This window comes from Cyprinus carpio, chromosome B8 (genome assembly GCF_018340385.1).
Source record: "Cyprinus carpio isolate SPL01 chromosome B8, ASM1834038v1, whole genome shotgun sequence".
Lineage (NCBI taxonomy): Eukaryota > Metazoa > Chordata > Actinopteri > Cypriniformes > Cyprinidae > Cyprinus > Cyprinus carpio.
In genome coordinates, this window is record NC_056604.1 from 1,240,732 (window position 1) to 1,255,736 (window position 15,005).

General features: G+C 34.4%; 1 protein-coding gene across 4 annotated transcripts; it reads right to left on the bottom strand.

Moving 5' to 3' along the window:
* Window positions 1-3,792: 3,792 nt before the first annotated feature.
* Window positions 3,793-14,785, bottom strand: znf366 (zinc finger protein 366). Of its 4 annotated transcripts, none has more exons than XM_042729188.1 (6): window positions 14,652-14,785; window positions 12,392-13,042; window positions 10,754-11,149; window positions 8,165-8,356; window positions 4,906-5,015; window positions 3,793-4,502 (listed from the first exon to the last, which is right to left on the bottom strand). In XM_042729188.1, exons 2-6 carry the CDS (start codon window positions 12,986-12,988, stop codon window positions 4,385-4,387), a joined length of 1,413 nt encoding a protein of 470 aa, XP_042585122.1. In that variant the 5' UTR covers window positions 12,989-13,042; window positions 14,652-14,785; the 3' UTR covers window positions 3,793-4,384. The 4 variants fall into 4 exon arrangements, with proteins under 4 accessions (XP_042585122.1, XP_042585123.1, XP_042585120.1 ...); XM_042729186.1 differs by having other exon boundaries at window positions 3,799-4,502; window positions 4,906-5,080; window positions 14,652-14,784; XM_042729189.1 differs by lacking the exon at window positions 4,906-5,015 and having other exon boundaries at window positions 3,794-4,502; window positions 14,652-14,784.
* Window positions 14,786-15,005: the final 220 nt, after the last annotated feature.

Below are 15,005 nucleotides of genomic sequence, written 5' to 3' on the forward strand. Positions count from 1 at the left end.
AGTGCATGTGAGAACACAGTAAACAGAAAATAACAAGGGTGCAGAATAACTGGACTTCAGCCTCGTACTGGAAATGCAGTTGTGTTTCTGTCTAAACATCCTCAGAGGAACTGACTGCTTTTACAAATGACAGAAACCGAAGACACACACACCGTTTACATGAACTGACCGGCCGGAAAACTGTGTGTATTAAAGCTCTTTCCCTTCACAGCCACAGTGAAAGTCTGCACTCATTCATTTAAAACACTCTTAGACACCTGAGAGATGCCAGATGACTGAAGAAACCCTGAATATATTTTAAATATATGCTGTAAATTGCAAAGCTCAATAAAATATATTTAGTTACATCCTTCAATATATATATATATATACAATGTATTTTCAGGGACTAGTCTTACAGTATCCTTTGTGTTATATGTATTATTTTAGTTATTTTTGTGAATATTTAATTTTTTATATTTGATGTTTTCGTGTTAACTTTAGTTGAAGTTTTTGCATTTTAGTTGTGTTTGTCTTGAAACTGAAAATATATTTAGATACATCCTTCATATACAAAAATATAATTTTTTATGTATTTTCGGGGACTAGTCTTACAGTATCCTTTGTATTATATGTATTATTTTATTTTTGTGAATATTTAATTTTTATATTTTCTGCTTTCGTGTTAACTTTAGTTGACATTTTAGTTGTGTTTTTGTCACGTTTAGTAGTTTATAAAAAGGTAGAATTTGAATTAACAGTTATTAATAATTTTTATTTCAGTTTTAGTTTTAGTTAAATTAGTTCAGCAAATGAAAAATTAAAAATGTTGGTTTGGAAACAAGCTAAAATAAAATACGTTTAAGTTTTTGTGTTTTATTTCAAGTAACAAACATGCATTTATCTAGGCCTATTTATTTTATTTTATTTTTTACAATTTTGTTTTGGTTATATTTAACCATAATAATCCTGAATTAGGGCAAAATATTGTTGAATATTAAAAAAAAATATATATATATATATAATTATATATATATATTTATATATATATTTAAAATAGTTATAAATGAGAAAAAAAATATTTACGTGAATTTATTTTTTTAATATATTTTAGCAAATATTTTCAAATATATTTAGATTTTTTTTTGCTGCGAGGGAAATGCATTTTGTGTTCAGTGAAGGCCGCTTGAGTCTGCTCTGTCAGGATCGGGTCATTAACCGCTGGCTCTGGTCACACAGAAGTAGAACTGAACAGAAGGTGTGGTTTTTGTATTTTTCACAGTGCTACCGTTTTCTCAGCAGCGCCGTGTTTACAGAAGCCCCTTTGTCCTGATTCATCCAGGACTTTCAGTTCAGCAGAGACGCTTCACGGTACCTGATTCTGTGTGTTTTCATAGGCTGCAGATGAAACATTGAGGTGATCGGAAGACAGGAAGAGGATCTGAGCACTTCCTCTTTGCTCTCAGAGTTTCATCAAGACAAATACCCAGAAGGTGCGGTGCCTAAAAAAGCCCTGAGAGTTGAGATTATTTATTTATTTATTTATTTATTTATTTATTTATTTTATCACAGATCCAGAAAACTGTACGGTCAAATGTTTGAAATAATTCTGCTTTTGTGTGTGTGTGTATTTTGAAAACGGTCTCTTCTGCTCACAAAGCTGCTTTTATTTGATTAAAATACAGTAAAAATTGTGAAATATTATTAGAATTTAAAACAGCTGTTTTCTATGTGAATATCGGTTAAAGTGTAATTTATTTCTGTGATGTGCAGCTGTATTTTCAGCATCATTACTCCAGTCTTCAGTGTCACATGATCTTCAGAAATCATTCTAAATTTTAAACTTATTCCAGAAAAAATGCATCGGACGTCTTTCAAAGATGTTAAAAAAAAAATCATAATTATTTGTGTATAAGTGCTGGATGCTGCCCAACTCTCTTTCTCTCCATTTCTATTTGTGAACTGAAACTGCGCAACCACATTTTTTTTGTTGTAAAAATCAGATTAGTTTTTGTTCTTTTTCTGCAACCAAACTGGGAAACAATAGGCATCCAGAATGAGAAGTGTGTTAAAGGGTTTATTCTCCAATACTTCCTTTTCTTTGCTGAGGAAGTGTGTTCCTCTTTTTAAGGAAGAAAACCTGTCCAAAAGGTTGTGGAGTAAAAATAGACTACATTTAAGTCTACTTAAGAATATATTTGCTTGGCCGGTCGCTCTGATATCATACCGTAACAATACAGACTAGTCTTAAAGTTTACAAAAAATAATATTTTTGTCTCATTTTCCAGGTACAAATGATATTACATTTTGTTTTCTGAAAGATGTATTTGAATTAATTTATTGATTTAATTTATTTAATGATATTAATTTATTAATTTATAATTAAGTTTATGATTAAAACAAGACAAAAAATATCTGCCGTTTTTTTCCTTTTGAATTTTAAGGTTAATTTTTCTCATATTTTCAGGTATAAACAGTGCAATAAATTATTTCCTACTCGGTATTTTTGTCTTGTTTCTTATTAGAAATATCTATTTACTTGAGAAGCAACTTGTTTCCTTGTTTTCTAAAAGAATGGTTAAAATTTTTGTTCTTTTTGCTTAAAACTAGAAACATATCTGTCAATAGAGCAAGAAAAATAATATATATATATATATATTTTTTTTTTCATTTAAAGTAAGATGTTTTCTTCCACTGGAAGTTTTTCTTTCTTTCTTGTTTTAAGTGAAAACGAATAAAATTTTGATACATTTTTCCAAAAATGAGTCGTTTTGCTTCTTTATTGAAGAATAGTTAGATATTTATACTGGGAAGAGAATTCAAAAACAAAAGTAACATAATAATAATAATAATAATAATAATAATAATAATAATAGATTTTTTTTGCAGTAAACTAAAAAAAAAAAAAAAATTAAAAATCCAAAAACCTAAGAATTATTATTTTTTATTTTTTTTGCTGTGAACATGTCTTTATAGTATTGTTTAAATAGTAAGATCTTCGTGATGATTGCTTTATAATGTCATTTTTCCCTTCTACGATTCTGTGCTGTTGTCACTGCATTTAAAAGTCCAAAGTTTAATCTTTAAATGAATTTATTGTACTTAAATATTGATCAGCGTTCACACTGCAGTTGATTCACAGCCAAATAAAAACATCTGTGTGTTTACAAAAATACAAAACTATCAAAAATCATACATCTGTCAGAACTGCGTCGACCCATTCATCATTAATTTATCAAAGTCAGAACATTTTAGAGCAAGAACACCTCCATTGAAGGCAATTAGCAATAACGGTCAGAAATATATCAGTTTTCTTCTCTCAATTATATTAATTTCATTAAACATTATGAGATATCACCAAGTAGACTAAACATGCTACACGTCTTCTGAAAATCAAGATACTTTCACTGCAAAAAAATGATGTTTTGTCTTGTTTTCCAGGAAACATTCGTAAGTCAAGATGCATTAACACTGCAAAAAAATGATTCTCTTAAATGATTCAGTGTTTGTGTCTTGTTTTCTAGAATAAATATCTAAAAACTCTTGAATCAAGATTAATTTACTGTACAAGTAAAATGATTTAAGATATTAAATCAAAAAAAGAAAAAATAAAAGTTTTTAGTTTTTGCTTAAAACAAGCAGAAATATCTGCCAATGGGGCAATAAAAAATAATCTTGTTTAGCCTTTAAATTAAGTTTATTTTTCTTACCCCACTGGCAGATATTTCTGCTTCTTTTAAGCAAAAACGAAAAAAAATTGTGCATATATTTTTTTTTTTTTTTTTTTTTTTTTAATTTTTTTTATAATTTTACTTGTACAGTAGATACATCTTGATTCAAGAATGTTTAGATATTTATACTAGAACACAAGACACAAACACTGAGTAAGTTTTGCAGTGAACTTGTAAAGCAAAATGACTTTTTATTCTTCAAAATTTTGCTTAAAGCAAGAAAAATATCTGCCAATGGGGTCAGAACTCAATCTTGTTTACCTTTGAATTAAGTTTATTTTATTGACCACAATGGTAGATATTTAGTCTTGTTTTAAGTATAAATTCACTTACTTTCGGCACATTTTTCAAGACTAATCAATTTAAGTAATTTTGCTTCTTTTGGATTTAACAACATTTAGATATTTTCTATTGGAAAACGTCAAAAAAATCATTTTTTGCAGTGTTCATAGATTTCTGTACATTTTTCACATTGAGACACCATCGTTCACAGCGTGCTGGTCAGTCTCTGTCTCGTTGTCCATCAGGACTCGTCCTCTTTATCGCTGTAGAACTGCGCGGCGTCTGGCTTCTTCTTCTCGTCCTCCTCCTCTCGGCTCTTGTAGAGGTCAGGACTGTACTGGCTCATTCGGTACAGACTGTCCTCGTCTTCTTCTCGGCCGGAGCTCCCGCCGTCAGACTGAGACAGACGCAGCTGGTTCTTCTGGGACAGATCGAAGGGCTCCTCCTGACCGATGCGGGACAGGATCCGCAGAGGACCGGAGAGACACAGCCGTCCCCGTCGCCTGAAAACTGAGAGCATCCAGAGACATCGTCAACATCATACAAGACCAACAACAGCTTCAGAAGCTTCACAGGTGATTGATCTAGTAGCTAGTAATGAGTCATAAGCAGCACAGGTATATTTGTAGCAATAGACAACAATACATTTTTTTTTTTATGTTATGCCAAAAATCATTAGGATATTAAGTAAAGAAGATATTTAGTAAATTTTCAACTGTAAATATATCAAAACTTAATTTTTGATTAGACATATGCATTGCTAAGAACTTCATTTGAACAACTTTAAAGATGATTTTCTCAATATTTAGATTTTTTTTGCTCCCTCTCAGATTCAAATAGTTGCATCTCAGACAAATATTGTCCTCCTAATAAACCATACATCAATGGAAAGCTTATGTGTAAGGCTTCTCACCGCGAGCATCCAGGCCTTGGTCCATGATGCCGTGTTTGACCTTCATGTGGCGTGTCAGGTTTCCCTTCAGGGTGAACTTGCTGGCGCAGTAAAGACATTTGAAGGGTTTGCTGTCAGAATGCAAGTGCATGTGGCCCATCAGATTATGCATTCTGTTAAACTCCTTTCCACACAGCTGTAAAGAGAGTAACTCTTCAGAGATCTTTGAACGGGTCAAACACTATAAAAGCTCTATCAGACTCACAAATTAATGGAAGCTTGAGTAACACTTTATTGTAAGGTGTCCATGTGACACACATTTCATGTACTTACTATTATAATAACAATAAATCATTACATGCAAGTAACCCTAAGCTAAACCCTAACCATGTAGTAAGTACATGTAGTTAAGTTATATTACTCAATAATTAAATGTATAATTGCACTGTAACAAGGAGACTTTAAAATAAAGTGTAACCGAAGCTTGTCATAAAATAAAACAATAAAAAAGATATTTGCAACTTTGTCAGAATTTTCTCACATTTTTGAGTTTATATCTCTCAATTCAGATTTTTTTTGTCCCTCAGATATAAACTCAGAACTGAAAATAAAAAGAAGAAGTAAAAATAGCCTAAGATGAAAAGTCACAATTACCTTATTGCTATTTTTTATTATTATTCTGCGACAGAACAAAAAAATCTGAAACGGAATTTTGGAATGTAAACTTCGATTTCTGAGACCAAACAAAAATAAAGTTTAAATTAAAATGAAGTTTATATCATATGTGACCCTGGAGCACAAAACCAGTCATAAGGGTAAATTTTTGGAAATTGAGATTTATGCATCATCTGAAGCTGAATAAATAATCTCTCCATTGATGTGTGGTTTGTTAGGAGGACAATATTCGTCTGAGATACAACTATTTGAAAATCTGGAATCTGAGGGAGCAAAAAAAATCTAAATATTGAGAAAATCATCTTTAAAGTTGTTCAAATGAAGTTCTTAGCAATGCATATTACTAATCAAAAATTAAGTTTTGATATATTTACAGTAGGAGATTTACTAAATATCTTCATGGAACATGATCTTAATATTCTAATGATTTTTGTCATAAAAGAGAAATGTATAATTGTGACTCATACAATGTATTGTTGTCTATTGCTACAAATATACCTGTGCTACTGATGACTGCTTCTGTGCTGCAGGGACACATATAATATCATATTTCTATGTAGCTAATGCAGTGACTGGTTGTCGTTGTATGAAAGCCTACAGAAAGCTTTACCTCATGGCATATATTTGAAAGCATTTAAAAAGAGGAAAGAGAGAGTTACAGTAAACTGAATCATGACAGTCGTGAGTTTCAGGAATATGAAGGAGTTCCTCTGCGCTCTTTATTTATGAGGGTGGTCCTTTCCTTTCCTTCAGGAGGATAGAGGGACTGTAAACTGTCCGAACGGACCGTGAGAAAACAGGAAGTGCTCCTGAGCACAAGAGAAAGCGAGATGAAATCTATTTGTGGGGCTTGTTCTCGGGGGACGAGAGAGCCATTGTTACGGTCAGTTTGTGCAGCGATATCCTTCCTATAGACGAGGAGACACTCAACTGCCAAAAACATACAGTATCTGCTCATCACACGCATTCCAAAACAACCAAGAATCCACGAAATGTTAGACGTATTTGCATCTTTATTATGCTTTACATTCAGAACAAGAACTGAACTGAATTCACATCCTCTCTCCACTTTGACCCATTAATAGAATCCATTTATAGAAGCAGCTTTGCATTATAGTACACAACTTTAGTTCTAGTTATTCAATTAACAGGGTTTCTGCAGGTCAGTTTTTATTTGTTTGTTTTTTTTACTAATTAAGGCCTTAAATCAGAGCAGAAAGTCTTGCATTTTAAAGTCGTGGCATTAAATGTTGCATGCAATGCAAAGAAAAAAAAAGAAGACTATCTTTCTCAGTATCTGTGTCTTGTTTTCCAGTTCAAACATCTACACATCCTTAAATCAAGACACAGTTACTGGATAAGCAAAATTAAGATAAGAAGTCTTGTTTTCTGAGAAATCGAACAAAATAGAGTTAAACTGTGCTCAAAACAAGAACAAATATCTGTCGATTCAATTTCCCTTTGAATTGAGTCAATTTTTCTGACTGCGTTGGCAGATATTTGTTCTTGTTTTAATCACAAACTCACTTCATTTTGATCAGTTTCTCAGAAAACTAGACTTATTCTTATCTTAACTCATTTTGCTTCTCCAGTAAATGTGTCTTGATTTAAGAATCTTTGGACATTCTCAACGTAAAACAGGACAAAAACACAGAGGAATTATTAAATATCCAAACATCCATAAATCAAGATACGGAGATGCAAAATGAAGATGTGAAGTCTTGTTTTCTGAGAAATTGAGTTGATGATTAAAACAAACAGATATCCGCCACAGAGGATTGGAAACCTGTTTTCTGACTCCACTCACAGATATTTATTCTTGTTTTAAGCATAAACTCGCAGCCTTTTTATCAGTTTATCAAATCTTATTTTGTTTTTCAAGTAAACGTGTCTTGATTTAAGGATCTTTAGACATTTGCGCTGGAAAACAAGACAAAACTACTGGGGAAGAACAGCACTTCTTTGCAGCGTGATCAAAAGGTGAAGTACATTTCTGTATATTTTTTTGGAAAGTTATTTAAAAAGTAATGGAGATCTGTTGGAAGTTGTACTGTATTTTCAAAATCTGAAGCATTTGAGGAAATTCTATTGATATGTGTGACCCTGGAGCACAAAACCAGTCATAAATCAAGTTTATTTTTTTTAAATTGAGATTTATACATCATATATGCACTTTCCATTGATGTGTGGTTTGTTAGGAGGACAATATTTGTCTGAGATACAACTATTTGAAAATCTGGAATCTGAGGGAGCAAAAAAATCTAAATATTGAGAAAATCATCTTTAAAGTTGTTCAAATGAAGTTCTTAGCAATGCATATTAATAATCAAAAATTAAGTTTTGATATATTTACAGTAGGAAATTTACTAAATATCTTCATGGAACATGATCTTTACTTAATATTCTAATGATTTTTGGCATAAAAGAGAAATGTATAATTGTGACTCATACAATGTATTGTTGTCTATTGCTGCAAATATATCTGTGCTACTTATGACTGCTTCTGTGCTGCAGGGACACATTGCATTGTCTTTACTTGGTCTTAAACTGGCCTTCATCAGACCTGCAGAAAGCCTGGATGAATGGCATTGAGTCGGCGACGCACCTTGCACTTGTAGGGCTTGATGTCGGAGTGGACGATCATGTGAGCCTTGAGCGTCTGCTTCTGGACGAAGCTCTTGTAGCACAGCTGGCACTGATACGCTCGGATGTTGGTGTGAATCAGAACGTGCCGCTTCATGTTCGCCAGCAGCGTGAACTCACGGCCACAGATGCGACACTTGTGCTCCTTCACTCCCTGAAAGATGAGGATGAACAGTGCATGAGAAACCACACGAGACGGGGCAGTTATGCATTTAACAGACGCGACTTAGATTGCATTTAAAGTTAACATTTGATTGGTCATGCATTCTCTGGGAATCGAACCCATGACCTTGGTGTTGCGAGCGGCATGATTAGGGTGTTTGAGCTACAGGAATATGAGGTAATAAAGCAATAATCCCCGTGAAGCCGTGGTTTACAGTGAATTTATAACAGCTGAGGGGTGTTGTTAGGCATGACGCGGAGCGGAGTTAGCTGTTATAAATTCACTGTAAACCACGGGGCTTATTGCTTTTATAAAACGGTTATTCCATACCCCTAGTAAAGTTTCACAAAATAAAACAGAGCAAATAAAGTGTAATATATTAATAAAAACAGTATTCTTCCACCAAACAATGTAGTTCCTCACAAACAGTTGTGGTTGCAACAAAGTGGTTGCCGAGCAACACACAAACGTAAACAAAGGTGTTTGTTACTTTGTAGGTTTAAATACTGTAAATGTGTGCTTCTCAATTAGTTTTGCTTCCATTTTTTATCAAATAATTACACATTCTTATCTTACAAGATGTAAAAAAAAATAAAAATCTTTATATTAAACCATGATCTCTTGAATTTTGATGTTTTTTATGTGCTTGATGGCCAATAATTCAAAACACAAACCATTTTTATCCTGACATCCAATGCTTCCTGGGTTGTATGTTCTTGTATCTTGTTTAGTTTTGTTGATGATTATTGCAGAATGAGGGCGTCTTAACCTGTTCATGTATCATTAGTCTGTTTTGACTAGACATCTACTGTACCATGTGACTTCGAATTTGACTTTGATTGATGCCTGACCTTTGACATTAGCAACAGGAGAAATGGGAAGTGTTTTCTACTTCCTTTTCAAAGTAAGTCTCCATTTATTAATTTATGGATAGTTGCATTGATGCGTCTTTGTATTGTTTTGTTTTTTGACTTATGTTTATGAGTTGAAAAACTCTTCACATCCTCAGTATTTTTTTGTCTTGTTTCCCAGTCCAAATATCTAAACATAATTAAATCAAGATGCATTAACATTTATCCATTTAGCAGATGCTTTTATCCTACAAAAGACCATTCAAAAGACCAACTTGCTTTTTAAATAAATGCATGTTGTTTAAGAATGTTGAGATATTTGTAGTGGAAAATGAGACAAAAATACTGATGAATATTACTTTTTGCAGTGTAGTAGTTACATTTAAAAAAAATATTTTGAACTGCATTGAAAAAAGTTGGTGTAGGATACCCTTTGAAACTATTTTCACTCATTTCAAGGAATTGCTGGTAAATTTCACAAATAATGACAAAGAATAACATTGAATTAAACATGTAATTTTTACATAAAAAGACTGAATAAATACTTTCTTGTAAAAAGATTTACAGTCTAGATTTATTTTTACATTTTCCATTCTCATTTTAATTGTTAAAGTTTTAGTGATTTTGTTGTTTTTGCTGTTTTTTAATAGTTTTTGTGCTTTTTAAAAAGACTGAAATTGTATTTTCTTGTAAAATGTACCACAATAATCTTGAAAAAATGCATTTTTTACAGTTTATATTTTTATTTTCTGTTTTCATTTTAATATTTACTAAAGTTTTAGTAACTTTTTTCTCCTGTTTTTCTTAGTTTTTGTTCTTTTTAAATATTAAAGTCTGAAATGTTATTTTCTTGTAAAATGTACTGCAGTAATCTTCAAAAATATTTTTTACAGTGTAGTTTTTATTTTTATATTTTCCATTCTTATATTATTTTAAGTTAAAGTTTTAGTAATTTTTTTTTTTTGCCATTTTTATGATTTTTTTTCTTTTTAAATATTCAGGACTGAAGTTGTGTTTTGCACTGTAATAATCTTCAGAAAATATGTTTTTTGTGTGTAATTTTTATTTTTATGTTTTCGATTTCTAAATTTTATTTTAATTACAGTTTTAGTGATTTTTTTGCGCTTTTGCCATTTTTATTAGGTTTTTTTATTTTTAAATGTTAAAGGCTGAAACTGAATTTTCTACAGTAATAATCTTCAAAAATAATTGTGTAGTTTTAATTTTTACGTTTTCCATTTTCATTTTAATTTTCGTTACATTTTTAGTATTTTTTGTGTTTTGCCATTTTTATTCGTTTTTGTTCTTTTTAAATATTAAAGACTGAAGTTGTATTTTCTACTGTAATAATCTTTAAAAAACTAAAGTGTAGTTTTTATTTTTACATTTTCCATTCTCATTTTAATTTAAGTAAATTTAAGTTTAAGTAATTTTGTTGTGTTTTTGCCATTTTTATTATTATAAATTTTTCATTTTAAATATGAAAGGCTGAAAGTGAATTTTCAGTTTTACCCCAGCGTGCGTCACCTGCTCTCACCTTGTGCGTGAGCGCGTGCTGCTTGAGATGGTGTGACTGGACGAACTCCATCCCGCACTCGCTGCAGATGAACGGCCGGATGTCCTTGTGCTTCATCATGTGATTCTGCAGCTGGCTGGGATACTGGAAGCTCTTGCCGCATTCTCCGCAGTCGTACTGCACGGGGCCGCGGTGCGCAGTCAGGTGGCGTTTGAGCTGCGCCAGCGTGGGGAAGTCGAGCCCGCACTCCACGCACACGTTCTCCTGGCCGCGCTCGTGCTTGAGCTCGTGCGCGCGCAGCTCGCTGGGATACGCGAAGCCCCGGCCGCAGACTCCGCAGCTGTAGGGCTTGACCTCGCTGTGCTGCATCATGTGTCTCTTCAGGTGGCTGGTCTGCGTGAAGGCTTTGTGGCACACCTGTAGGCGAAGATACATCACAATGTATTCACAAAACATTTTATCTTACCACTAAGAGTTCTCCTAGAGTGCATTACAGTTTTCTCTTAAAACCTGTTCACAAAGCTGCTGAGACAAACTTTTACTAAGGAATAGAGAGAAGTGTTAAGCTCAGAGTAAGGGGGCGGGGCTGAGCTCGTTGCTATGGATGATGTCATCATGCTTCCTAACTACACACACAGTGATTGGCTGATAGTCTCTGTCAGAGATTCATTCATAGAAATATTGTAGAGTGCTATATTATATTGTCATATTCAAATGAAGGTTTTAAAATGCAGGCTAAGTGTCACTAATTAAACAAGTATATGTTCAGCTAATGTGTGCTTCTCTTAAACGATTCTAAACAGTCTTTTAATGAACAGAGTAGAATAATCACGGCTGATAGTAAGACATGCAAACGTAGAAGAAAACCAAACTGGACTCAAGAACAGCTGTTACTTCCTGTCCAGCTGCTTCATGAGAACAAGGATAGAATTCAGAGTAGAGATAACCTCCAAAACCAAAGTCACACCTTTATAAATCTCAAGTGTTTCTAAAATCGTTCTGTTCCGAGGCAGATTTCCAGCAACAGCTATTTTAGGAGAGTCACTGCTCCTAACCTTTCACAGATTTGTTGAGCTTTAACCCTCGCGCAGTGCATTATGGGACTGAAAGCGACGCGGAGAAAGCATTGAGACCGGCCAAGAGCGTCAAAAAGATTGGGCATTCCTTGACTGACTCTATGAAGTCATACGTGAGTGACCCTGGAGAAAAAAAGTAGTAATGGTGGTTTTTTTTATTTTATTTGTATGTATAATTTGTATGTGGATGAATAATTTATCTATTGATGTATGGTTTGTTAGGAGGACAATATTTGTCTGAGATACAACTATTTGAAAATCTGGAATCTGAGGGTGCAAAAAATTGTAAATATTGAGAAAATCATCTTTAAAGTTGTTCAAATGAAGTTCTTAGCAATGCATATTACTAATCAAAAATTAAGTTTTGATATATTTATGGTAGAAAATTTACAAAATATCTTCATGGAACATGATCTTTACTTAATATCCTAATGATTTTTGTCATAAAAGAGAAATGTATAATTTTGACCCATACAATGTATTGTTGTCTATTGCTACAAATATACCTGTGCTACTGATAACTGCTTCTGTGCTGCAGGGACACGTATGGCATTACTGAACACCGGCACATATGTCTACACACCTGGCACTTGTGCGGCCGTGAGCCCTGGTGCGTCAGCATGTGTGTGTGCAGGTGGCTCAGCTGCTTGAAGAGTTTCCCGCAGAGGTTGCATTCGTGTGGCTTGATGCCGCTGTGGCCCAGGATGTGTGTGATCAGGTTGTATTTGGACGTGTAGGATTTCTCGCACATGCGGCACTTCCAGCGCTTCTGATCGCCGCCCACATCCACGTAGTAGCTGTCGTCCACGTGCACGTTCAGCTTTTCCGGTTTGCTGGCTTCTTGGCTCCTGCGGCGAAACCTTGTGGCTTCGGTGGTGTAGAAGGGGTTCGGAGAGAGATGGAGGAACGGGAACGGGACCAGACTGGGATGGAAAGAAGTGAAGTAGGGAGCAGGAGAGCGCAGGAGTAATGGAGGCGACGGAGGCCACAGCGGCAGAGGCTTCACCGTCTCCTGCTTCACCTGGATCACGCGATGGAGACGCAGCCGGTTCAGGTCGATTGTATCTGGGACGAATCGGTGCGGCTGAGGCACGACGGGGTAGAAGGGGAGAAGAGAAAGGTCTACGCTTCTTCTCGAGAAGTCCTCTGGACGCTTGCGTTCGCTCTCAGTCGGATCCATGCTGGAGGTTTCTACACGTTCAGATCACAAGTGTGAGAACCATCCATCACCCGCCTGCGAAAACATGTCGAATGAGTTACTGCTTTCATGCATTTGGCAGATGCTTTTATGCAAAGTCATTTGCATTGCATTCATGTTTGATCGGTTCATGCATTCCATCAGACCCTTGACCTTGGCGTTGCAAGCGCCACTGCAAAAAGTGATGTTCTTACTCAAGTGTTTTAGTCTTGTTTTCCAGTACAAATATCTAAACATCCTTAAATCAAGATGCATTTACTTGAGAAGCAAAATTATTTCAGTCTGAAAAATGCATCAAAATTAAGCGAGTTTATGCTTAAAACAAGAATAAATATAATGAATTTGAATTAAGATTATTTTTATGAGCCCTTAAAACAAGAAACAAATCTGCCAATGGGGGTCAAAAAATTGTTTTCCATTTGAATTTCATTTTCCTTCTTTGACTCCATTGGCAGATATTTTCTTGTTTTAAGCATAAACTCAATTCATTTTGATGCATTTTTCAGATTTTACAGTCATTTTGCTTCTCAAGTAAATGCATTTAAGAATGTTTTTCTGCTGAATAGCACTAAGTAAGATCTTCACTGGCTTTGCTGTTAACTAGAACTGGAAATCCTGTTGTGTTCCTGTCGTAAAGACTGATTCACACTGCTCCAGAAGACAGCAGATTTATTGGTTTCATCGGATTTGTCAGTGTTTGCTGGAATAGTGTTAACCAAATCAGTCAGACAGAGACTCTCTTCCTCTCTGCTGTTCCTCTATGTTTCATTTTCACTGCATTTGGACTGGAACTTCTCTTTTTCATTACAAGCCATTAGCTGCTGCTGTCATTCGAGCAGATTACAATCAAACAGTCCGGCTCAAAAACAAGCCCAACTAATGCAAACTACACCAAAATACTTCTGCTTTAAACAGATGAATGACATCCCAATGACACAAACACTGACAGCAGACAGAAACTATCCACAAATGAAGGATTCACATGCATAATCAAACACTACGTGCACTAAATACAGAAATCACAGTTTTATACTCTAAGTGTTTTCCTTTGCATGTTACATACATGCATTTTGCATATTAGAACATATTTGGTGCGAATATCTAAACATCCTTAAATTAAGATACATTGATTTAAGAAGCAAAAAATGTTTTCTGAAAAATATAGCAAAATGAAGAGAGTTTATGCTTAAAACACAACAAATATCTGTCAAAGGGCTCAGAAAAATCAACTGAATTCAAAGGGAAAGCAAGTTTTTTTTTCTGTACCCACTGACACATATTTGTTATTGTTTAAAGCATAATAATAAGTTAATTTTCTAGAAAATAAGACTTGTTATCTAATGCAATTTTTCATCTCAAATAATTATCTATTGATTTCAGAATCTTTAGATATTTGCACTGTAAAGAAAGACAAAAATACTGAAGAAGAAAATCATTTTTGCAGCGTGTAGTCCACATACACTGAAAATAGATTAAATTCAGGAAATAAAAAAATATAAGTTTTTTTTAAATGCAGGCATATTTTCAGCATGTGAGCGAATCATATGAACATTTGATGATTACAGAATCCATACTGATCCATGACTGAACACATGCACCTGTAAAGTGCATCGGTGAGTGTGTGTGTGTGTGTGTGGTCTCTTACCTGTCTCCTGCTCGGCGCTCCTCACAATGAGCTCCAGCCACACAAACAGCATTTGAAGTGACTTAAGAAAGAGAACAGGAACAATCACTTTGTTCTCATTTTTCAGATGAGTACCTTCGCAGAGAAGGAAGGAAGGGAGGGAGAGGAAGTCAACAAGCCTGTGCTTTCCTGCACAAAAATAAGGAAACACTAGATACACATCTCCATTCCTCTCCGAAACGCTGCGGAGGATTGAAGCGACTGCATTTACGCTGGAGATCAGAGCGAACACACGACCAGCCTCTGATTTCTCCATCACTGCACTGATTTAAGGTGTAACGTTACATGCAAACCACCCTGACTGATGACCTTTGA

Coding starts and splice junctions, on each gene's coding strand:
- znf366 (XM_042729186.1), bottom strand. CDS start 12,988: ATGGATCCGACTGAGAGCGAACGCAAGCGTCCAGAGGACTTCTCGAGA. Junction 8,357..10,753: donor AGCACGCGCTCACGCACAAG/GTGAGAGCAGGT, acceptor CTCATCTTTCAG/GGAGTGAAGGAGCACAAGTG. Junction 5,081..8,164: donor TCAAGCCCTACAAGTGCAAG/GTGCGTCGCCGA, acceptor CTCTCTTTACAG/CTGTGTGGAAAGGAGTTTAA.